Genomic DNA, 25,366 nt, shown 5'->3' with positions numbered 1-25,366 from the left:
AAGAGAGAGAGAGAGAGGGTAGTATTCAAGGTTCACACACCCAACCAAGAAATGTGAGAATCAAATTACCGATTTGAGAAAAAAGTAAATTATTTAGTAATTTTTATTTTGGCTAAATTGTCGAACAAACATAGTTTCTCAAAATGCACTGTGGCTAGAAGAACATCTCGTGTAGGTTCTATACGAAAAAAATAATTCTAGAAAAATTTGCTTGCACGATACATTCTATTGTAAGTATACAGAGGATGTAAGGAATTCCCTCTTAGCTTTGATGTTCGAGAAATCCACTCTTACATTTGTTTTTCGCAAAGAGATTTTCAACAAATAAACGTGTGATTTTCCATGTATGGGCTGGAAGTTCAGAAAACATTTGATATCTTGAAGTTGAAACAATTTTCTGAATTTAGAAGTTTTAGAGTTTAACAAATTTTCAAATTTATAAAGATAACACATTTCAAAATTCGTAAAATTTAATAAGTTACTGATTTTTTGCATTTTAACACTACGGTTAAGAAGCAGGCAAATAGATCCTCCAAGTATTAATGTGTTCCGGCCTTATTCACCGAAAATTGCCTGACTTCTATTCCTGAATCCGGATACCAGCATTTTTGTCGAAATTTAAACTCATAAGAAGGTTCAGACCTCTGCATAGAGCTTAGATGACCGTACATTTCGTAGTTTCTACTCCATGGCAACCAGGAGTTACGTTCATGGGGGAGGGGAGGGATTAGTAGCTCGACAGTCGTTTTTACTAGAGACCGACCATATCAACTCAGTAGTGTAAAGGGGCCTGGTAAAACCCACCAAGCTTCTTACATCACAAATAACAACAAACCACTACGACCGATATTGACCGGCGTGTTGAAGTTATTCAAATGAAATGACGCCCCGGAGAGATTCAACTATGTTTTCGAAGTTAGATCGAGCCTACGTCATATTTTACTGAGAATATCACTTTTTTTACTTTACCGAAAATCAACCGGGATCAACTTGGGATAAAACTGCAATAGTGTCTCAAAATTCCACAACTGCTGTTTCCGCTGAAGAAACTTGATCGAATTATTTCTTCTTACAAGAAAAAGAATTGTCCAATACCTCGCTATAAGAAGGTTTATGGGAGACACTAGTGAGCAGGGTTACTTTTACTCACTTCGCTATAAAAAACGTTTTTCGAAATTATGGAATCTTTGGATGCTATAATAATACTTTGTACTTATTAGATACAAGAAGAGGTTGGATAGCATGTATTGGACACATAAAACCTGTCAATTTCGATTTCAGTGCGTCACAATCAGCTAAATTATGCCTCGTGAGCGTTCATTCAGAGTGAGCACTCACGAATCGTTAAATCGCTGATTGTGACGCACTTAAAGCAATAACGACAGGTTTTATGTTTCAAACACCTAGTTTACGACCTTTTCTTGTAACTTACTACTAATTATCATTATAATATCAAATGATTTCATAATTCCGAAAAACAGTTTTTTATATAAAACAGCAAAAAGGTTATCTTCCATTTAATTCCACTTAATTTTGGTATCCATGACAGATACGTATTTCGACTACAATGTGCAGTCTTCATCAGTGTCATTCCCACTAAAGAACTTATCAAAATCTAACCCCCTTAAGTACTCATCCCCTAGGTAAAAAAGTCAAGATCATAGGTATAAAAATGAAACTACAATGTGTTGAATCGGAACCTACCTAACTAATAAAAACCAAAGATTTAAGTAATCTAAAGGAGAAAAATCTATACAACTCTCTAATAAGGAAAATCCCCAAAGGCTTGGTAGTTTTTTATAGCAAGTGAGTGGAAGCAACTCTGCTAGTGAGCCTCTTTGTGTAGACGATTCTCCAACATCTCTTCTTCTGGCTGTAATGAATATCCTATTTTGGTATGAAGATCAACTTTTTTTGGGTGGATTGATGTCACTAGAATTGTATTCGCTCAGCTTCGCATTTCTACGACGCTTGTTCGGATCACAATTTGGTTCTTTAAAAGGCTTCTCAGCCAACACCCGAGCCTTATTAGGGTTTTGACTATAACCATCGGGTATTTGATCCTCTTTTCACCGGTTCCATTGAGGCACTTTGCCTTTTTATCGTTTTGGACCGCATTCTACGTTGGTGTTCCAGGGCTCTTCAAATTGAGCTGAGCCTCCCTTCCCCGAATTTAATTTCTAAACCTTGGAAACTTTTCAAGTGTTTATGTCTGTGCTAGATTTTCAGAAGTATTTGAAAAAAATATTAAGAACTTTAAAAAATCCTAAGGAAATTTTAGGAGAATTCTAAAGAAATTCTAGGGATGAAACCAAGTTATTTCAGAAAAGAATACCAAAGTACATAATACGAAAGTATCATGTAAAATGAAGTGCTTTGAGAGCCGATTGCTGTACCTCCGCTTAAATCTTAAGCCAGGTTTACCCAAAAAGTTAAACTTGGTTTAAGGCTTAAGCGGTGGTGAAAAAAAAACGGTCCTGACATTGACATATACGAGCATCGATTTTGATTAATGTTTAATTTATTAGAAACGCAGAATTCAGCTCGGAAACAATTTTGGAAATAATTCCAATGTAATTGAGAAAGAGCTCCATGCGCATTTTAACGAGAGTTCTTAGAAGAATTATATGATGATTGGATGAGAATTCTAGGTCCAATTCTAATAAGAATTCAAAATTAGTTCTGAATTGTTTAAGAGAGCTCTGATGAGATTTCCATGGAAATCCCGTGAACTCCAAAGATGGTCTCTGCAATAAATTCCGAGAATATTTTTCGGAATTATGCAATCAGTAGATGTTATAATGGTATGTTGTACCTACTTAAAAACTTTTTTTTATTACAGTCACTTTAACGCTCTTGGGTCATTCGTGACTTATCCGGGGTGAGATTTGAGCTCATGATTTAAGCGTGCGAGGAATGGATGCTAACTACGACGCCGGGGTCGCCCCGACTAATTTTCTTATTTTTGAAAATAAAAGCACATGTTCTTCGGTAAAGTTGCAGCTGAGATGATTTAAATGTAATTTTCAGAAGAAATATTTTTTCTATCTGTTAGCGTTCTCATTTTAGAGCAATTTGAGAAACACCCTATGTCAATTGAAAAAGGCTCTAAAACGAGAGTGTTAAGAGCTAGAAAACAAAATCTGCAGCACAGTAACTTGAAATCATCTCAACTAAAACAGTGGCGCTGGTGGTGTAGTGGTAAGCGTGATTACCTCTCACCCCAGCAGGCCTGGGTTCAATCCCAGTCGGTACCGCCGAGATGTTCTGAGGCATAACATCTCTGATCACGCCTTCCTTCGGGGATTTGTTTTCCGTTGATCTTGTTTTCCGTGCTGAGCACCGTTGCTACCGACGCCAGGGAGGCAGCTCCCACACCTGGACCCTACCTATTGACCCATCAACTCATGAACCGGGGACCAACGGCTTTACTCCCCACACAATTCCTCCTATATTACCCGAAGGAAGGCGTGATCAGAGTTGTTATGTTACTTTCACTACACTATCCCCCCGCTTATCCGCTACTCGACAATCCGACGACTCGAAAATCTGGAACCTGTTAATCCGGAAAATGCCGGATTAAAAAATATTAACACGTATTGTATTTGAATACAATGTGCTGTCAGTTTTCAGATTAATGCTGTAAACATGCTGTCTCTTTGCTTTGATTTTTAGTATGAACTAAACTAACTAGTCAAAACCTGATAATCTGCCCATGATTTTGTCGAACGATACTGAATAATAAAGTCAAATCAAAAAAAAAGTATCGATGAAATGTTCCATAAACTGTGTAAGCCTCAAATTTTCTGATATGCCCTTGATTTTTTAAGAGGAGCGCAGCAACAGGAAAGCGTCTTCTTTAAGCTTCTTTTTTTTTCTTTTATTAGAGAAATTATAAATTTTATTATCAGTCTTAAGCTTAAGTCTTTTATAAGATTATTTTAGAAGTTCATAGAAGACGCTTGCCCGTCGCTATGCTCCGCTAACTATAAAAAAAAAACACGAGCACAACTGTAAATTTGAGGGCTACACACAGTGGAACATTTATTCAATTCTCTTGGTAGTATAGACATTTTCCCATACCTGAATCTCTCAAAACTATTGCTTCACTGTAATTTTAAGATCCCAGATCCAAAGCTTAGTAGAATGTTGCGGTAGTGATTTTTTTTTTACTCTCCACAATTTTGGTTTTTTTACATTACAAATATGGGACTATTTGGTAAATTGTATATTGTATAAAACTGAAATTTTATACTGTCGATGGATTCATTATTCTTTTAAAGATAAGATTTTAGTTATTTTTGTAGCCACTGTTAAAAAGGACATGAGTAGTTCTTAGAAGTTTTGTTGTTCTAGTAATATTATGCACAGTAAACGCAGCTTGTCATAAAATAAAGACCAATCAAAATTTATTTTAAAAATAAGAGATTTTCCCTTCTTTCAAACAAGAGCAGTTCTTTGGAGTTTTGTTGCCCTAATTATGTTTGGCACAGTAAATTCAGCGTGCCATAAAATTTAGATAAACAAGAAAATACGAGATTCTTCCTTCTTCTAAACAAGCGAAATTCTTTGGCGCTGTTCATATTACGTGGACATCATAGGGGGAGGGGCGGGGTGGTGATTGGCAAGTGCCCAGTCATTTTGTTAACAGATTTTATGGGCTTTCGGCCAAACGACCCATTCGGTCAAATGGCATTCGGCCAATTTACCCGGAACCCTTTTTAATAATAAATAGGTGACCATTTATATGATGACTTAGCAACCCAAGTAACAATTTTGGTTTTATGAGGGTTCTATAGATCATGATTTAGACTTTTAGAATGCTATAAAACCTCGATAAAACCTGCAATGTTACTTGGAAATTGAAATACGGTTTGAAACTGAAATGCAACTTAAAATAACATTCCTTAAAATCCTCTAATTTCATCGAATCTTATAACGGAATCGCTTGTGAAGAGCATTTGCAGTGATTTGAATAATTTACTTTTGCTTACGTTATACATGATGGCCAGTAAATAGCTATTTCCGGATTTTCCCAGATTTTTTTTTAATTTAACTGGTTGTATTGTATACAATTCAATGAATGTATAAACCAATTAAACCACTTGCTTCAATAGGGTTAAATAGATCAATTAAGAATAGAATTTATTAAGAATGATCTCAAGAGCTTTTTTAGAATCATTCCGCTCCTCTTGAACTTGCCTCTAAACTAGGACTAGGACTAGGATCATCCTGAACCACTAGGCGTGTATTCGTTTCAAGTTTTTTAACCGCATCCGGATTTTCTGCAATGTTGCAAATCAAAACGAAAGCGTTTACTAAACTAGATGTCGAAAATGACATGCTTTTTCAACCACAGTTCAAAAAATTGAAACGTTAGCTGGCAGTGTTCTGGCGCAGGTATCTCTTACGTTTAATTTACAAATTCAATAGTGGTTTTCACATAGCGCATCGCAAACATATATAGGGTAGGTGTTCCAGTAATAGTGGTGTACCTATAGTTGCGGTATGGAGGTTGTACCGGAAAGTGAGGAGGATCCGGATAACATTATTTTTCATCGGTAGCTCTCATAAAATAAAGCATATTTGCATATTTCAAACTTAAAATATGCCCAAAAGTGACGCAAAATAATTATTTTCCTTAAGATTTTCACTCCTTTGCACCTATAGTTGCGGTAGTGTTCCTATAATAGTGGAACCCATAAGAAACTAACGCATTCCACTATTATAGGAACCAAAGTTAGCAACTACCACAATTACTGGAACAGTGTTCCTTTTAATGGAGGATGAGTTTTCTAAAATTGTATGCAATTTTATTACAGTGTAATATTTTTCTATCAAAATAGAGATTAAAAGCTATAGATTGACGTATAACAATTGTGTGTACATCGTATATTTATTTTTTTTTATTGCTAAAATGGCTTTGTACCTCCACTACTGGTTCACCCACCATACTGTTGAAAAAGCCTAAATTTCATTATAAGTCAAGGACTAAGCAATTTTTGAAAAGGGGGGCATTAATCAAAAAAAGGTTAAAACCCACTATATTACACGTACTGTCACAAATTCAAGGACGCCCTCCCCCTCAAGAGTGGACGTTATATTTGAATCTCCCCCAAGTCGATAAGTCATACGATCTGATCTTTTTTTTTTCGGCAATGTTGCACCATAAAATATTTGCTAGTTCATTACTCCAGCCAGACACAACACCTGTTTGTTCGACTCGTCTGGCTCAAGTTCATCAAACTCCGCCAGTAAACCGCGCCACCAAATTCGCCAACACTGTCGACAGCAGCTACACCCAAACTGAATTTAATATGATTTGAAAATATCGATTACGCGTTTCTGAATGGCAAACATAGCGAAATCAAAAACTCAACGAGCCGTTTGATCGATTCCAAACCTCCAGGCCTGTTGCATACCGTCACTATCGGCTCCGTAATAGACCCGTGGAATTCAATAAATGTGCGCTTTTTTCTCCGTCCATGCCGTGAGTGGTGCTACACACGGAGGAAGTTTATCTACTTACTTACTCGCTTAGATTGACCGATTACGGCCAAAGGAATGCCGACAACTACACTGCGCACGATTCGGAACCAACTGTAGCTATTTCGAGGTTAAGCACCACCAATAAAGCACTTTCCGGTTTTCCCCCCAGTATCCGGAAGCCTCACGCTCAAAGCATATGACAAACTGTCACTATCCGGCTCTCTGGAGTTGGCCCCGCGTTTCTCAATACCGGTTTTGAACTTGTGCGAAAAACGTGATTGACATTGGTACTGCTGAACCGCTCGCAGTGACCGATAAGGGACGGCCGTTGCTTTTACGACCCCGGCCCAATAAATTCATCAATCAACTCACTTTCCTTTCTAATGTGAGAAGCCTCACTCAAGCGAGTTCAAAAAATGAATGCTTTTCTACTGGCTTTCCCTCATCATCCCGGGGTATCATCATTACAGCAGCTGCAATTTCCAATACCCGGAATTCCTTTTCTAGCGATCTATTGCGAACAAATCCGTTTTTGAATAATTCATTAGAATCGCGGTTGGAAGGTGCTGCCGAGCGCGTCCGATGAGCAACTGCCTACCTATAAGCTTTGGTGTTCCATCAGCAGGGCAGTGGAAGTTGTTTGCTGAACAAGAGGGCGGGGAGGGCGGCGGAGGTCGTGTGGGAAGCTAAGGTAATCGATCGTCGTCATTCGTTTAATTTAAGCTTCAAGTCGCCGTAATCGTGCGCAAGCTCAGGTGAACAAATGTGTCGTAATATTGTTACCGCGTGCAGTGTGAAACCCACATCGGATTGTAGGTTTGAACATGTAAGTGCTAGTTTTATCGCGTCGGGTAATTAGAATTGCTCGTGTGCTTTGTAGCTAACGATACGTGGTTCTAAGTGAGATGCACAGCTTAAGTCAATAAATATGCAGTCTATCTATGATATTTTTGATTTCCAATTTTAGATTTTTTTTTCCTAGCTCGTAATGCATGATCATCGAAAACTCTAGACACTGTGTCTCCGCGTCAATCACTTGACCCACAGCGGTCATCGACGACGACGACGACGGCAAGACACACTTCTTGGGTCCAATCCAACGCAGTAATAATTGCTCGTACATTTTTGGCGCAACCAACACAGATCGAACTGACCCAATCGATAAGTAGCCGTCAAGTGTGTCAACTGTCCACACATTGGACATGGTATTTTTTTTTCTTTTCTTTCTTGTTTCTGTCGATTTCTCTTCTTGTGCACATTCACGCAACTGTTTTATTTATTTTGCCAATTCTCACTTGCCTCTTGCGTTCAAAACACAATTCCTCCTATATTAAAAAAATATTTTCGCTGCAGCGTGGTAACAACACACTTCTTCTAAACCCGGTGAAAAGCAAAAAGAAATGTTTCCACCAACAACCGGTCAACAACAGTTCAGTTGAATAGGTGAGAGGTGTCTGTTTGTTTTGTCATTGACAAATTTGGAACGTATGCCATTTTGATGGAACATCGAAAGCAATAACTTGACTGGCAAACTATTTACTTCATTTAGGTTAAGTTTACTCTAATAATATTTTAAGTTGTTTTTCTTTCTGTGTGTTTGTTCCCTACTAATTTCTGCGCTTGTTTGTCTCTTCCTTTTTTTATTTTTCGCTCTCGAAACGCACGCACACATCCTGAAACAACATGCAAATCGCTATTGTTATGTCATTTGCTACGCTGCGGTCAACCATCAATCGGAATTTGGTTCCAAAAACAACCACACAAATTGGCAATCATTCATCATCGTCATCAACATCAACTTCACATCGGGGTGGAACAATCGTCTCGTTTGTGCTACTCGACTGCTTGCCTTTGTGTGTGTGCTTTGCAGACGATTTTTCGGATACAGCCTCGAGCATTCTGAGCAGGATGAGACGGCCAAGCGATACCGACTACAGCAAGTCGCACTTGCCAGGTGAGTTTGATTCTATGGTTTTCAGTTTCATTTTTATAAGTTTTCAGATAAATTCAATCACACAGCACAATTTTTGGGGATAATTTTTGAAACCGTCTCTTATGTTGGTAATGAACTTTTCTATTTTGTATCTGGAGGGGGTAGCAGCGAATAATAGAACATTGATAATGAAAACTTTGTTAAATTATATCACCTTCATTGATAGCTGTAATGGCATGATTGATATGGATGAACTGAAATTTAATTTTGAAGTCGAGGTTTAAATAATTATGTGAATATTTTTTACCAAGCAAACAAATGACAAATAAACGTACTTTTACAAATAAAAAAGAAAAAAAAAATGTACTATAGAAAGTTTTCATGTTTTCTATAAAAAAAAAAAGTCACCCCAGTATTAAAAGGTGTCCACGATGAAATTTCCACACTATGAAATTGCTCTAACTTTTTAACCGTTGGGTAGAATTTAATGAAAATTTGGGTGGATTTAGTTCATAGTGCATTATTTACATCCTGCCAGTTTTAAAGTCCTGTGATCAAAACTCGCGGAAAAAGAGTCGAAAGAACAGCTCGTGCGTGATAAAATCTTGCGTATTCATCACGAGAACAAGGATCACTCGCATCGTTCCATCGCTAAAACGTTGGGAATCGCGAATTCCACGGTGTCGCGAGTGATTAAGCGGTTCGAGGAACGGTTGACCACCGATCGGAAGCCCAGAAGTGAAGGAAAAAGTATTCCGTACAACACCAAAAATCACAACCGCGTAGTTGGGGTCTTCAACCGAAATCCGAACGCCTTCGTTAGGGATGTGGCTAAGAAGCTGCGCCTAAGCCGAAGTTTTGTCCAGAAGGCCAAAACTAAGGCTGGGCTTCGAACGTTCAAGGTACAAAAGGCCCCTAATCGCGACGAGAAGCAGAACAAGTCCGCCAAAACCCGTGCCAGGAAGTTGTACCTCAACATGCTGACGAAAGTTGAATGCTGCATCATGGACGACGAAACATATGTGAAGGCCGACTTCAAACAGATCCCCGGCAACCTGTTTTTCACGGCCAAGGATAAGTTCAGCGTTCCGGAGCATGTCCGCACTCAGAAGATGTCCAAATTTGCGAAGAAATTCCTGGTTTGGCAAGCCATCTGCACGTGCGGGAAGCGGAGTGCACCTTTCGTGACCCAGGACACGATGAACGGACAGGTGTACATAAAAGAGTGCCTCCAGAAGCGGCTGCTTCCTCTCCTGAAGGCCCACAACGTCCCAACAATCTTCTGGCCGGATTTGGCCTCATGCCACTACTCCAAGGACGTGCTGAAGTGGTATGCGGACAATAAGGTCAATTTCGTGCCGAAAATGTTCAACCCTCCCAACACTCCGGAGCTCCGCCCCATCGAGAAGTACTGGGCGATTATGAAGCAGCACCTTCTTAAACGACCTAAGGTAGTGAAGACAGTCGAGGAACTGAAGAAAGTATGGGTTTACATGCAAAAAACGGTTGATTCACAGGTTGTGCAGAATCTTATGGCCGGGGTTAAGGCCAAGGTGCGGGCATTTGCGTATGGACTGTAAATAAAATACGAGTAAAATGGTAAAATGAAGTTTAATAGTTATTTCTCAATCCCTGAAAATTTGATGGCAATCGGATGAAAACTCGAATTTTGCGAATCAATTTTGTGTGTGGCAATTTCATCGTGGACACCCTTCATTCTCGGCTTTTTTCTCTATCGAACGCACACATATGCAGTATTGGTATGTTTAAAATCTTTTGCTGCCAGCTGCTCTAACAATTTCAGTCGAAAGAATTGTCAAAAACTGTTTTGAAACGCTTTTACAAAGCTCCAATCTTCTCTAGTGAGAGTGAGTATTGTCGGCAACCAGTTTTTCTTTGGCAACCGTTCCATTTGAACTGCATGTAAATCTGCTGTTCTATTATCGGCAACTCGAAATCAGCTACAATTTGTAGGGCGTGTGTTGCATTTCAAGAAAACCTTGCTAGATTGCTTTTGCTCAGTGGTAAAAATATAGTCAAATTGAAGCTGAAAGCATAAAGAAGCGTTTGCATGCATTCAACGAAGTGTTTTCGTAAGAAAATCCAGTGAAAATAGAGTTTCAATTTGGGTTGCCGAAAACAGTCTGGCATGCCGAAGCCGTCATTTCCCCTATGTGAATATTTTTTACCAAGCAAACAAATGACAAATAAACGTACTTTTACAAAAAAAAAAGAAAAAAAAATGTACTCTAGAAAGCTTTCATGTTTTCTATAAAAAAAAGTCACCCCAGTATTTTGGCCAACTAGTCACTATTATGGATCAGTCAATTCTGCGTGTTAATAAAATGGAAGTGGCCCATAAATGTGGGTTACAAATAATACTGGGGTGATTGTATCTTGCGTTACTATCGTATAACAGCGGTCTGGACCGATTTTTTAAATTCTAGTACAGCTAATTAGTAAGGCAAAAATATTTTTGAATATAAAAACCAATAAATGAATCATACAATATTGGAATACGTTCCATCCAAATGATACAAAAAACATCGGAGAAAATCCTTAAAAAAATGTGAATGATCCATAAAACATATCAATATGATCCATATTTTATGTAAAATTTTGCAACTTAATTGTAAAAATGTACCGCTAAATTTCTAAAGAATGATTAAATGCTCATATTGTACGAATTTCCCATAAACATATTGCAATTGATCCATAACACAATTAGTAGTGAACCTTAAACTAAAGAAAGTGATCCAAAGAAAATCAAGTTTGCGCACTTAAAAATATAGCCATGTTCGAATTAATGAAAGCAACTTCCTCAGAGCAGTCTCGTTTTGGACAGCCTGAAGCTGAGAAATAGGTTTTAGGATCAAATTTTAGTATCTTGATTAAGCAAATACAATATTTTCACGAATTCCACCTCCAACTAATCTATTTCAGTAGCTAGTTCACTACAAATCACCACAATTTAATTAAACGATAGGTATAAAGGGTGTCCACGATGAAATTGCCACACTATGAAATTGCTCTAACTTTTTAACCGTTGGGTAGAATTTAATGAAAATTTGGGTGGATTTAGTTCATAGTGCATTATTTACATCCTGCAAGTTTTAAAGTCCTGTGATGGCGGAAATGGAGTCGAAAGAACAGCTCGTGCGTGATAAAATCTTGCGCATTCATCACGAGAACAAGGATCTCTCGCATCGTTCCATCGCTAAAACGTTGGGAATCGCGAATTCCACGGTGTCGCGAGTGATTAAGCGGTTCGAGGAACGGTTGACCACCAATCGGAAGCCCAGAATTGAAGGAAAAAGTATTCCGTACAACACCAAAAATCACAACCGCGTAGTTGGGGCCTTCAACCGAAATCCGAACGCCTCCGTTAGGGATGTGGCTAAGAAGCTGCACCTAAGCCGAAGTTTTGTCCAGAAGGCCAAAACTAAGGCTGGGCTTCGAACGTTCAAGGTACAAAAGGCCCATAATCGCGACGAGAAGCAGAACAAGTCGGCCAAAACCCGTGCCAGGAAGTTGTACCTCAACATGCTGACGAAAGTTGAATGCTGCATCATGGACGACGAAACATATGTGAAGGCCGACTTCAAACAAATCCCCGGCAACCTGTTTTTCACGGCCAAGGATAAGTTCAGCGTTCCGGAGCATGTCCGCACTCAGAAGATGTCCAAATTTGCGAAGAAATTCCTGGTTTGGCAAGCCATCTGCACGTGCGGGAAGCGGAGTGCACCTTTCGTGACCCAGGACACGATGAACGGACAGGTGTACATAAAAGAGTGCCTCCAAAAGCGGCTGCTTCCTCTCCTGAAGGCCCACAACGTCCCAACAATCTTCTGGCCGGATTTGGCCTCATGCCACTACTCCAAGGACGTGCTGAAGTGGTATGCGGACAATAAGGTCAATTTCGTGCCGAAAATGTTCAACCCTCCCAACACTCCGGAGCTCCGCCCCATCGAGAAGTACTGGGCGATTATGAAGCAGCACCTTCTTAAACGACCTAAGGTAGTGAAGACAGTCGAGGAACTGAAGAAAGTATGGGTTTACATGCAAAAAACGGTTGATTCACAGGTTGTGCAGAATCTTATGGCCGGGGTTAAGGCCAAGGTGCGGGCATTTGCGTATGGACTGTAAATAAAATACGAGTAAAATTGTAAAATGAAGTTTAATAGTTATTTCTCAATCCCTGAAAATTTGATGGCAATCGGATGAAAACTCGAATTTTGCGAATCAATTTTGTGTGTGGCAATTTCATTGTGGACACCCTTTAGTAACAAATTTAGGCAATTAACTTAATTTAGCTGTAAAAAGTGTTCCGTTGAACCATACCTGACGTCTGTCATTTCCGACAGCGTCCGTTATCGTAGCTCTCCGAATCTCCCACAGAGCTGTCGCTGAACTCGGCGTTACAGGGTTATCCCGATATTCCGAACAGTCATGATCCATAAATTAGACGTATATTATTCACGTTTTGGACACTATGTTTATTATTAATTTTGATCCATAAACCATGAAACATTGCTCCATTACTGGGTAACTACTTAGATTTACTGTCCTGTCGTGTTTTTTTAGTTAGAGGTGCAGATCGATGGTCAAACATCTAGAATTAGCTTCCAAATGAAGCTTCTATAATAATCTTCTTAAGAAAATATGAAAAATAAATGTTGATTTTATGGATCATACCTAGGGTAGGTGTTCCAGTTATTGGTAGATGTTCCTTTTATGGTGTGTTCCAATTATAGTCTATGGGATATACATTTTTGGACCCTTTTTTTTAAATTTGATCCATAAACCTTGGAAAATTGCTACATAACTGCGAAGCTACTCAACTTTACTGTTTTGCCTGCGTTTTTTTTTTGTTAGAATAGCGGAACGATGAGCGAGCGTCTAGAATAAGCTTCTTAAAGAAGTTTCTAAATGAAGCTTCCATAGGAAGCTTCCATGGGAAGCTTCTTAAGAATATTATTATAGAATCTTCTTTTGGAAGCTAATTCTTGACGCTTGCCCGTCGCTAGGCACCTCTACCTAAAATACACGGGCAGGACAGGAAATCTAAGTAGATATGCAGTGGAGCAATTTTTCATGGTTTATGGATCAAAATTTTAAAAAAAATAGTGTCGTAAACATGAATAATGTAATGTAATTTCTTTTTCAAGTTCAATTAGTATAAAATTCAGGAAAAATATTCAGTTAGGCTTCCGCTTTTCCAAATCCGAATTGCCGGGCCTTACGCTTGACCCCTGCCATCAGATTTTGTACAGCCACCTTGTCCACCTTCTTCGCCGCAGAAAGCCAGTTTGCCTTGAACTGCTGCTCGCCCTTAGCAGTTTTTTTGGTCTTCTTTAGGTTCCGCTTGACAATAGCCCAGTATTTCTCAATTGGGCAGAGCTCTGGCGTTGTTGGCGGCGTACCACTCCATGGCCTTTTTACCGTAATGGTAAGATGCCAAATCCGGCCAAAACAGTACGGAACAACCGTGTTTCTTCAGGAAAGGCAGCAGACGTTTATTCAAACACTCTTTCACGTAAATTTCTTGGTTGACAGTCCCGGAAGCTATGAAAATGCTGCTTTTCAAGCCACAGGTACAGATGGCTTGCCAAACCAGATATTTCTTTGCGAACTTTGACAGTTTCATGTGCTTGAAAACATCTGCTACCTTTCCCCTTCCTTTTGCCGTATAAAACTCCTGTCCCGGAAGCTGCTTGTAGTCGGCTTTGACGTAGGTTTCGTCGTCCATTACCACGCAGTCAAACTTCGTCAGCATCGTCGTGTACAGCCTCCGGGATCGCGCTCTGGCCGTCGTATTTTGTTTATCATCGCGATTTGGAGTCACTACCTTCTTGTAAGTCGATAGTCCGGCTCGTTTTTTGGCTCGATGCACGGTTGTAGACGATACACCCAGCTTATTTGCGGCATCTCGGAGAGAGAGGTTAGGGTTTCGCTTGAAACTACCGGCAACTCTCTTTGTCGTCTCAGCGGCTTACGGTTTTCGATTTCCCCCCGATTCAGACTTCCTGGCTGTCGACAAACGTTCCCCAAACGCTTTAATTACATTTGTAACGGTTGATTTGGCAACTTTTAGCGATTTTGCCAACTTTGCGTGAGAGTAGCTCGGATTTTCGCGATGCGCGAGCAAAATTTTGATACGCTGCTCTTCTTGCTTGGACGGCATTTTGACAACTGAAGAGTGAATTCCAAAATCAAAATAGGAGCAACATTCTACACACACACACACACACCTTCAAAATGAGGGGTGTTCAGGTTTTTTAAATGCAAAATTGAAAGAAATACGTGAAGTTGATATTGACCAAATTTTGACCGTATCACCCTTTACGTCTAATTTATGGATCATGCCTCTATGTTTAAGTGTGCAAACTTGATTTTTATGGATCACTTTCTTTAGTTTAAGGTTGATTTCTGAATGTTTTATGGATCAATTGCAATATTTTTATGGGTAATTCATACAATTTCAATGCTCTTTCTTCAGAAATTTAGTGGTACTTTTTTTTACAATTGTATTGCTAAATTTTACATAAAATCTTGATAATATTAATATTTTTTATGGATCATCCACACTTTTTTGGGGATTTTCTCCGATGTTTTATGGATCATTTGAATGTTTTTAATGGAACGTTTTTCAATATTTTATGGATCGTTTTATAAATTCTAAAGATGCCTACTTAGGGCTGCCAATTAGTAAAACTACGGTTTGATTAAAAGCTACATAAAGTGTTTTTCTGAGTCGGATTCCGGAAGGTCCAATTACTGACTACAGTGACCAGACTAAAACTTGGGAATATTTCTAGTAGGTACATTGCACAGGCCTTGGAAAATTATTCTGAAATGATGTGTTGCATGCACATAAGGGTGCCGGCCATCTTGAATTTTAAAAACGGATTATAGACACAATGTTTATTGGTAAAAAATATAAACGAAACCAAAAGAATACCTCGCCTCGCTCACAAAATGATTTTTGACGTAGAACTACGTCTTTGTCGACTATACTGAGGTGCAAATCAAAAAATAGGTATGGTGAAATAGTGTTAGGTTTTGAACACTTGTAACTTTGTCATTTATAAATGAAATTAAAATCCAAATACGCCAATCGATAGGATACTACTTTACAAATCTGCTGAAATGAATACTTTTCTAATTTTCCATATAAAATTTTTGAAAAAGGAACAAATGATAATTTTATCACTGTTTTCATGAAATAAACGTACCATTTGGTAGCACATCGTTCTGCTTGAACATAAAAAGATATAAAACAGCGCTGCTGTCGTGCATCTGCTCATTACCACTTCGGACGGCGTGGCAATGGGTCCTGCAGCAAGCAGAAGCAAGTCAGTGGTTTATGTGGTGTTTACATCTTTGCGGATTTGCTAGCGCTAGTGTACTAGAACTGTGCAAAAAAGTAGCCAGCATAATGTAAGCAGGGGATCAGCGTCTACCAGCATGTGCTAGTTGGCTAGTACACTACCGTTAGCAAATCAGCACAGATGTAAACACCCCTAGAGGTGGATCACCCGCGATGGGGTCGAAAGAGACTTGGGTTCAACTAGATCGAAGCGCGGAAATTATTTACGCAAAACACGACGCCATTCAATGGCTTTTGACTGGGCCCCCCAAAATGACTACAATTGAATTAGTTTTTGAATTCTAATGTGATTTGAGGTGTCACATGATAAGTTTGAGGTCGCATTTAGCCTCATGCCTCATATAAACAGCAGCATGTTCCGGTCATATTTCCGGAACCGGTTGAACGATTCCAAAAAATATGTGCTCTATGTGACCATAATACCACAGACACACAGACATAACAAATTGAATATTTCTCACTGTCAAACATCGTCGCTAAAACATAACCGCCATCTGTTGAGTACACTGTGGTGGGTAGTACGCTGAACAGATGGTGGTAGTGTGTAAACGTCAAAAGCAAAGGAATTGACTATGCGCGCCGCAGGTGGCGGTACTACCAACTACGATACTTTTAAATTGACCGTTAAATGCTTGTTCTATGAACAACTTGCGAGTGTTATGTCTGTTTGTCTGTGATAATACCTTTCATTCAGCGGCTGTTGATTGGTTTATGACACTTTTAAGCATAGTCATTTGAAATCAAACGTTTGATTTGAGAAAAGTCACAGTATTCTATTTTGCATCATTCTACGAACACGCTGTAATGACGCATGATCATTTTATGTTGGGATGTCCTCCAAATTGGAGAACAAAGAGGTGCTTAAACCCCGAATGATCGTTTTATTCCTTCCTCCCCTACTTCGTTCACATATAAACCAACATTTAGTTCAATATTGAAAGTACCGTCTTCTGATATGGAAAACACAACTATCATAAAATGCAACCACCACTCTCTTCTCTGCTTCAGAGACCTAATTTAAAACTAATGATGGAGCTACTGAAAAAAATAACGTATTTTTTGGCAATTGTTTTATCCCACAATATGCATGACGTATTTGTGGACTATACTGGGGTGTTACTCCACAATATATAACGGCTTGTTTAGGACCCCACATTTAAATTTTCATGATTTATTACATTCCAGAAAAAATACTTGAACCAAGTTTGAACCATAACCGAAACATTGAAATACTTGAAAAATTTAAGATAAAGTATAATTTAGTCAACAATGCATGACATACATCAATTTTTAGTAGTTCTACGTCATACTGCGGTCGTGTCTAGGACACAACCCTTCAATTTTTTTCTTTTAACTCTTTATTTGTTCCAAATTAAAATCAAATTACATTTCATACTACATACTACATTAACTTACCAGCCTTAATTGTTATGATATATTTATCTAAGTGTGTTTACATTGTTCCTGCTTTGGCAATTCAGTATTTTAAACAGGTTTTCTATACCTGCATGTCAGTAATTGTCGTATTAAAACTAAAAACTTAAACTGAATCTTATCTCAATATAAAGGGAATTAATCGTTGCAATTGAGGGTTGATTTTGTTGAACATTTGTTCTAAATTCTCAACGTTCGAAATTCTATGTATCTCGGTAGTAATGTTTCAGGAAGGCAGCTTCAAAATCACCTTCAAGAAGTTTGTGCTGAATCATTTGAAGTGCTTTTTTCATTGTAGTGCAACAACTAGACCATATTAGTACAGCGTAAAGCATGGCCAGTCTTAAAACGTGCTTAAATATTAGAAGTTTATTGTTCACGTAAAGTTTGGATTTCCTGTTCATAAAAGGATGCAATTTTTTTATATATTTATTAAATTTGACTTGAATGCCCTCAATGTGAACTTTAAATTTAATGTGTGGTCAAGTATTAATCCAAGATATTTCACTTGACTTGATCAATAAATTGGATCTCCGTTCATAGGTTTCGGAAAACGAAGCTTTAGGCTTATGTTAGAATATTATAAGTTGAGTTTTGGAAGCGTTGGGAGAAATCTTCCATTTCTGTAAATAAGAAGAGAAAATATCTCAACTTTTCTGCAGTCTGCTGCAAATAACACGAAGACTTCTTCCTTTAGCGGAAATGCCTGTGTCATCAGCGAACAAAGATTTGTGGCAACCCTGAGGCAAAGCAGGGAGGTCCGAAGTGAAAATGTTATACAATATAGGCCCAAGAATACTACCCTGAGGAATTCTTGCTCTAACAGATAGTCGTTCAGGTTTGGAATTTTTATAATTTACCTGCAGAATTCTGTCAGTTAAATAATTTTGAACCAATTTCATAATATAGAGTGGAAAATTAAACGTTTTCAATTTTCATGCCAAACACTGTCGAGATTTTTCTATGTCCAGAAGAGCAACTCCAGTTGAGCAGCGTTCAGATTTGTTTGAACAAATTAAATTGGTAAGTCTTACGAGTTAATGCGTAGTTGAATGATCAAGGCGAAATCCAAACTGCTCATCTGCAAAAATTGAGTTCGTATTGATGTGAAGCATCATTATATTTAAAATTACCGTTTCAAAAAGTTTACTTATTGAAGAAACAAACTTATAGGACGGTAGCTAGAAGCTTCAGATGGATTTTTATCCGGCTTCAAAATTGGAACAACTTTTGCATTTTTCCATTTAACAGGAAAGTATTGCAAATGGAAACATCAGTTAAATAATTTTACCAAGAAAGACAAGGTATTCTCTTGGAGTTTTTTGATGAGGATATAGAAAATTCCATTTTCACCTGGAGCTTTCGTATTTTGAATATTTGTGATGACTCCTGGTGGACTGACTTGGACGAAGTAAGATCTATAACTAAAAAATTCAGATAATCCCGAGCAACCTGATTCTCAATAGGACTAGTAAGACCCAAACTGAAATTATGGGAACTCTTGAATTGATTAGCAAGCTTTTTCCGAATTTGTGATCAAAATTTGACCACCTTATGTAAGCGCTGGGATAGGCTTTTGAGGTTTTTTTTTCAAAATTTTTGTGAGCTTCTAAAAGGCTTTGAAACTCCGGTCTTATTTCGAAACATAATTTTCCTAGGTTTTGTTCCTCAGGGCAGACAATCACTTTTTAATTTGTTTTTGCAAATCCCGCCTGATAACAATCATTGCAGGATTGCATGTTCTTTGATTTTCCGTCTGCGGACATTTTTCAGACGGATCAAGAGCTGAAGATCGTCGTCTATTATAATATAATCGAATTTAACCTCGTATTTTGGTACTGAGGCAACTCTTGTTTCTACTATAGAAGTAGTCAGAGATTAAAGAGCATAATTAACATCATCTTTGGTTTGCAAAGTTATGTTCCATAAATGTTCGATAATGCTCCCAATCAGCTCTATATGGTAATTGAAAGTAGAGCTGTTGGGATTAGAAATTATTTCTTGGGATATTTAAAAGTTACTGGAAGGTGATCAGAAACGAAGTTGGCATGAGTACCCAATTGGCTACAAAGCTGACATGAATCAGTTACGACGAAATAAATAGTTTTCTAGGATTTCCTACTGAAGAAAAACATTTTGGACTGTAGTAACCTGCCTAACAACAACGGAATATTACCATTGGAATTGCTTTGAGCATTATTCCATGAGCTGTTTTTTGCATTAAAATCACCAATAATGAATAATTTAGACCTATGATGGGTAAGTTTCTGAACGTCACCCTTGAGAAAATTCTTTTGCTGGCCTTCGTATTGGAATGGCAAATAGGCAGCTAAGTAAGCACGTAAGTTGTCCAAAATTTATTTCGACAGAATCTCCCAAAGTTTCAAAAACGTTGATTTCAAATAAAAATAGATGATACGTCTATGATGGCAACGCCACCACAGGCTCCATCAAGACGATCATTTCGAAAAATTAAATAATTAGCCTCCCTATTAACAAAGACAACATATCAAGAATACTGGCAACTCTTCGATTTTCTCGAACGACCGGCATGAGACAGGCACAATCGCGTCATCTGCCGCTCAAAGGTAAATGCTCCGAACAAATTGGATAGCAGAGGTTCCATCCTCAGAAGAAAGGTTTGTGCATTTGTTCATTTTTCTATACGTTGCTTCCACCTTCGCTCAAGCACAGCGCTACTGTGGCTGTCGCTCGGATTCCAAAGTTGCCAGTCTTCTTGATATGTTGTCTTCACTTATGGTCAGGTTTAAGAAACGTTTCGGTTAAAACGGTAATATGCACGTTATGAACTGTCAAAAAGTTAAATAACTTGTCTGCATTATTTTTAAGAGATCGAGCATTCCAATTCAAAACATTTAATGATTTAAAATCCATTGCTGAATTTCAAAGTCATGACTATGTTATTAGAATTTTTTCTCCAGTTTGAATAGCATCAATCATGGATTTCGTAATTAAAAATCCCGTATCTTGAATCGCCACGACCTTATTTCATTTTCATTTTGATTACCTGGATTGGCTCAACTCCAAGTAATTTAGTCAATTATTCTTTGATCTGCTCCAGGGATTCACCACTGGGCAGACCTTTCAAGACAGCCTTTAACAGACGTTCAAATTTGTGATGCTTCTCAGTAAGATACTTGTGAAGACATTTGAAACCGTTAAAGGATTTCAGCCAATACACGGCATTCACCCCGACGGCCAATTTGAAGTGAAAACTTGAATTTAACGAAGTTCAAAAGATGGAAGCATGGAAATTGGAAGTGGTTTCCACAATAAGGGGATCTTTTCCTTCTTGGCATTAAGCCGGGAATGTTTAATGGAATTTTGTCTGGATGATGGATCATTCTCATCATCCGTGAGCATATCAAATTGATTGCTCAATTGAATTTCATTAGAAGGGGGATCAGGAGAGTGCCCTTTTCTTTTACGTTTGGCGCCATGGCAGCAAAAGAAAGTTTCTCCTAATCCACTTCCAAGAAGATTATTATAAGAATCTGAAGGATCGAAGAAGAATTTCCCAAATCGATATCCAAGCAGGATTACTGTGGGTAGGGTTCAAACATGGATCGAAGAGGAATACGAATCGGACAAGGTTGAAAATTTTGAAGTACTGTAAAACGGGGTAACTTTGATAGTTTTTTGAAGAATATTCTAAGCATATTTTACAATAATTGATGTTTATTTAAAGTTATTGCATTTGCACTATTTTTTTGTCTTGTGACCGAATATCCCTTTTCTGTTTTGTGGTTACTTTGATAATTCTCGATGAATGTAGAAAGCATGCGTGAATATCAAACAATTTAGCTCAAGAAATATCGAACTTTGAATGATTATATAATCAGAAACGTCAGAAGCAATAAGATGACAACACTGAATTTTTGATTACTGTATCGGAAATACTTTTAATAAGTGATTATTTGAGTGCATTTTAAATCATGCGAAAAACAAGAAAAAGTATGGTTCAGATATTTGGAAAATATGTAAAACATACTATATAAAAACACAATACGATAATACGATTTTTGTAAATTTTCAAGTGTCCATGGTTTAAAATATTTCAAAAGTTTGCGTTTTTTATGAGCTTTTTATTTAATAAATCATGTAAATTGAAACTTATTTTTTTAAAGGGTGTCCACGATGAAATTGCCACACACAAAATTGATTAGCAAAATTCGAGTTTTCATCCGATTGCCATCAAATTTTCAGGGATTGAGAAATAACTATTAAACTTCATTTTACCATTTTACTCGTATTTTATTTACAGTCCATACGCAAATGCCCGCACCTTGGCCTTAACCCCGGCCATAAGATTCTGCAGAACCTGTGAATCAACCGTTTTTTGCATGTAAACCCATACTTTCTTCAGTTCCTCGACTGTCTTCACTACCTTAGGTCGTTTAAGAAGGTGCTGCTTCATAATCGCCCAGTACTTCTCGATGGGGCGGAGCTCCGGAGTGTTGGGAGGGTTGAACATTTTCGGCACGAAATTGACCTTATTGTCCGCATACCACTTCAGCACGTCCTGTTTTGTACCTTGAACGTTCGAAGCCCAGCCTTAGTTTTGGCCTTCTGGACAAAACTTCGGCTTAGGTGCAGCTTCTTAGCCACATCCCTAACGGAGGCGTTCGGATTTCGGTTGAAGGCCCCAACTACGCGGTTGTGATTTTTGGTGTTGTACGGAATACTTTTTCCTTCACTTCTGGGCTTCCGATCGGTGGTCAACCGTTCCTCGAACCGCTTAATCACTCGCGACACCGTGGAATTCGCGATTCCCAACGTTTTAGCGATGGAACGATGCGAGAGATCCTTGTTCTCGTGATGAATGCGCAAGATTTTATCACGCACGAGCTGTTCTTTCGACTCCATTTCCGCGAGTTTTGATCACAGGACTTTAAAACTTGCAGGATGTAAATAATGCACTTTAAACTAAATCCACCCAAATTTTCATTAAATTCTACCCAACGGTTAAAAAGTTAGAGCAATTTCATAGTGTGGCAATTTCATCGTGGACACCCTTTATGATATATTTTAGTTTGTAACAATTTTTTTGTAATTTGTACTCAAATTTTTTAAAAACAAAAAGTACATTTTTCCGGAAAAGACTTTATTTTTCGCTACAGCTTGTCTCAGACGTCATTTTCGTTTTTTTCATTTAGTTTTTGTGTTGTGACAAAAATGCCATTTTGAAGAAAAAAAACTACACGATCCAAAATGGTCGATTTTTTGTAAAAATGTGAATGATTGCCAATAACACACAATTATGCAAATCGGAGAAGGTCAAGTTTTTCCGATTCGATACAATTCCTTGTATGTGAGATATTGCAGGTTCCCTCAAATCATCTTGGAGTTCACATCAATTGATCTACTAGACTGGGACATTATCTGTTGTAACGAAATACACCTAAGCAGATTCCTACACTGAGGCAAATTAACTTAAGAATTTCATAAGACTTATGAACGACACATCGACGAATTTTATAAGCGTGACTTATGAATGATTTTCGTCTAACATGAGGTAGCTCTTCGGCTCCGCAAAGCTACAGAAAATGAACCTGGGAAAATAAACGCATTATAAAAAATGTGGTAGCTCTTATACGCCTTTATCTATTTCAATTCCTCAGTTGTCAACACACTGGCCACGTAATCTCAATGTCCATGGTGTGGTTCCAGTCTGCTCCGCTTTTAAATTTGTTGTGGTGACATTATTTTTCATAATGCAAATCAATGAAATTCATACCGATTTCTTGTGGCTAAAATGCATAAGTAGTTCTTATGGAATTCACACGTTCATTTGCCTCAGTGAAGAGCCAATGCGTATCATTCGCGATCCATTTTCATCTATATCAGATGTTTCTGGTTCTGCAAATCATCCTGGAGTCGGTACTTAGGACACTGCGCAAGTCATGGTTAATTTAGTAGATCATTTTATGTGATCTCCAACACGATTTTGATAATCCAGAACACCTGAGATACATGGAAATAGACCGGAAATGATGCACATAGAATCAATTAATATGTTTGGACATGTATCGTTGCAAGTTGTGTTTTTTTTTTTGTTTATTAATTTATTTGATAAGGCTCAACCGAATTAACTTTACAGACCCGAGGATTCTTGTTCACTATACAATATATCTTAAAACTACAATCAAAAGGTACAACACAATAAACATTTTATCTTCCGCTATCCAATATGCCTCCTCCACCAGAACGGGATCTGCTTCCAGTTGTTTCATAGATTGGCAGATTCGCCAACGGGGGTCAGAGCGCTTCCATTACAACAATGGACGCAAAACGTGGTCAGCACTCACATATTCATCACGAAACGGTTGCTTTTCAAAGTCGACGACGCATCGATTGGAAGAACTGCTGATGAAGAACAATGAGGAGGACCACAAAATGGTTGCTGCCGAGTAAACAGACGATCGCGTGACACACATTGAGAGTGGTCTGCTTCTATCGACAGCCGAGTGAACACTCCGAAGTCGTGGTTGATTCGACTGATAAACTGACCTGAACTCTAGGACGATTTTGAGAAACTAGAACATCTGATCTGACATGAAAATTGGATATGATGAACATAGACTTTATAAATATGGTTAGACAGGTTTCGTATTTGTGACACTATTCAAGTCGTGGTGGTGTTAGTAAACCGTTCGAAAAATTCATGTAAATTTCTGCGAGAAATAGCGCACATAAATTTAACGCTAGATTTGGCATAAATTTACGCGATATTTCGTGTAAATTTAAGCACAATATCGCATAAATTTAATATTGTATGCAAGCTTGTAAACGATTTCGTTGTTTATGCCAAGTATAGCTAAAAATTAAACGAAAGAACATTTTACGCGATAGTTAAAATTCCGATTTTTTTTCTGTGTAGATCATGAGATCTGAACTCATGAATGATATGGAGAACTTAGAACACAGGCAATATATAGAATAGATCGTAAATGATGCGCATATTTCATTTATCATTTATATAGTAGTACATACACATACATATATCCCATATCACAAAACGCATGAAGGTTGCCATTTAAGGGAAAATGCATAAATGTCGTAGCATTTTAGGGTGTCCAGCCATGTAGAAAACTACGCTACAAAGGGAGGGGGACTTGAATAACAGGAAACTATGGCCAAAACTGGTGGACTTACCATACTTAAAAAAATGCTTAGACGACAACCAGTAGTCGTAAAACATTGCAGGGATATCAAGCATCGTAAATTTCTGTAGATTAAATTCAAATCGAAAAAATTCTCGACTTCCCTCACAATATACTAGAATGCTATCAATTAACAACTGTGGATGTGCTCGTAGAACACTAAGTTGAAAATTGGCACATAGTCCCAGTGGGGACGTAATAGGAAAGAACAAGATATGTTCATATATCACAGAATCTACTTCGCCATACATGCACTCTGTCTGGCTGGGTGAGGTCATCCTTGAGCGCAACAGCATATATGCCAACTACCTACATTCTAATGTAGCCATTCGATGGTATCCTTCTTAATGCATGACACCATCAACAGGCAAACTACCAACCAACACGCGGCGCTAGTGGAACGGAACATATAACCGAAGAAAGATTTATTCACTGCCATTAAAAGTCGACTTTGGTCCATTGTTGCGGTGTGCCTGCATAAATCAATTCGCCGTCCCTCCCCCACCGTCAATAATGGTAGTGGTGGCGGGTGCCAATAGAGATGCATAAATATTGTTACGACATTGTAGGTACGACGGAAACATATTAATCCCGGAAGTAATTTTTCCATCAAGCCACCTATTTGAAACCTTGGGGTGATTGACAAGTTCTTTTCGTCTTATCCTTTTCTTGAGAAAAGTACATCGCACTCAATCCTCAATACTCGTTCAAAGAAAGCAAATATACAAAACTTTTCAAGCAGAATGGAATGGGAAATGAATTTTCTTACGGTAGACAAGACACACCTTTTCCTGCTGGTCTGAGTTCTCCGGTGTCTTCGTTGCGAGGTGCTGCTGTCTACTGATGACTGGCTGGTAGGAGAACGATGCTTTTAATTTCCGAACTGCATTATTTATGACTCTTTCGAGTGGTTTGTTCCTGTGTGGAAGCAGCTCC

At 38.2% G+C, this 25,366-nt stretch overlaps 1 protein-coding gene across 10 annotated transcripts in view; it reads left to right on the top strand.

Moving 5' to 3' along the window:
* The window catches only part of CLIP-190 (Cytoplasmic linker protein 190), a 289,367-nt gene that overhangs the window by 158,577 nt on the left and 105,424 nt on the right, over positions 1–25,366 (top strand). For 9 of the 10 annotated variants that reach the window (XM_065217808.1, XM_065217810.1, XM_065217812.1 and 6 more), the window contains one exon: positions 8,360–8,443. The exons of the other annotated variant lie outside the window; for it this stretch is intronic. In XM_065217808.1, coding sequence (XP_065073880.1) covers positions 8,360–8,443 — 84 coding nt within the window. The remainder of the gene's footprint in view (positions 1–8,359; positions 8,444–25,366) is intronic. 10 annotated transcript variants of the gene reach the window in all.

The sequence above is a fragment of the Ochlerotatus camptorhynchus genome, unplaced genomic scaffold (assembly GCF_037179485.1).
Source record: "Ochlerotatus camptorhynchus isolate MF236.1 unplaced genomic scaffold, CSIRO-AGI_Acam_v1.1 ptg000080l, whole genome shotgun sequence".
Taxonomy (NCBI): Eukaryota; Metazoa; Arthropoda; class Insecta; order Diptera; family Culicidae; genus Ochlerotatus; species Ochlerotatus camptorhynchus.
Note: the sequence above shows the minus strand (reverse complement) of the source record. Positions and strands in the feature narration are given on the sequence as shown.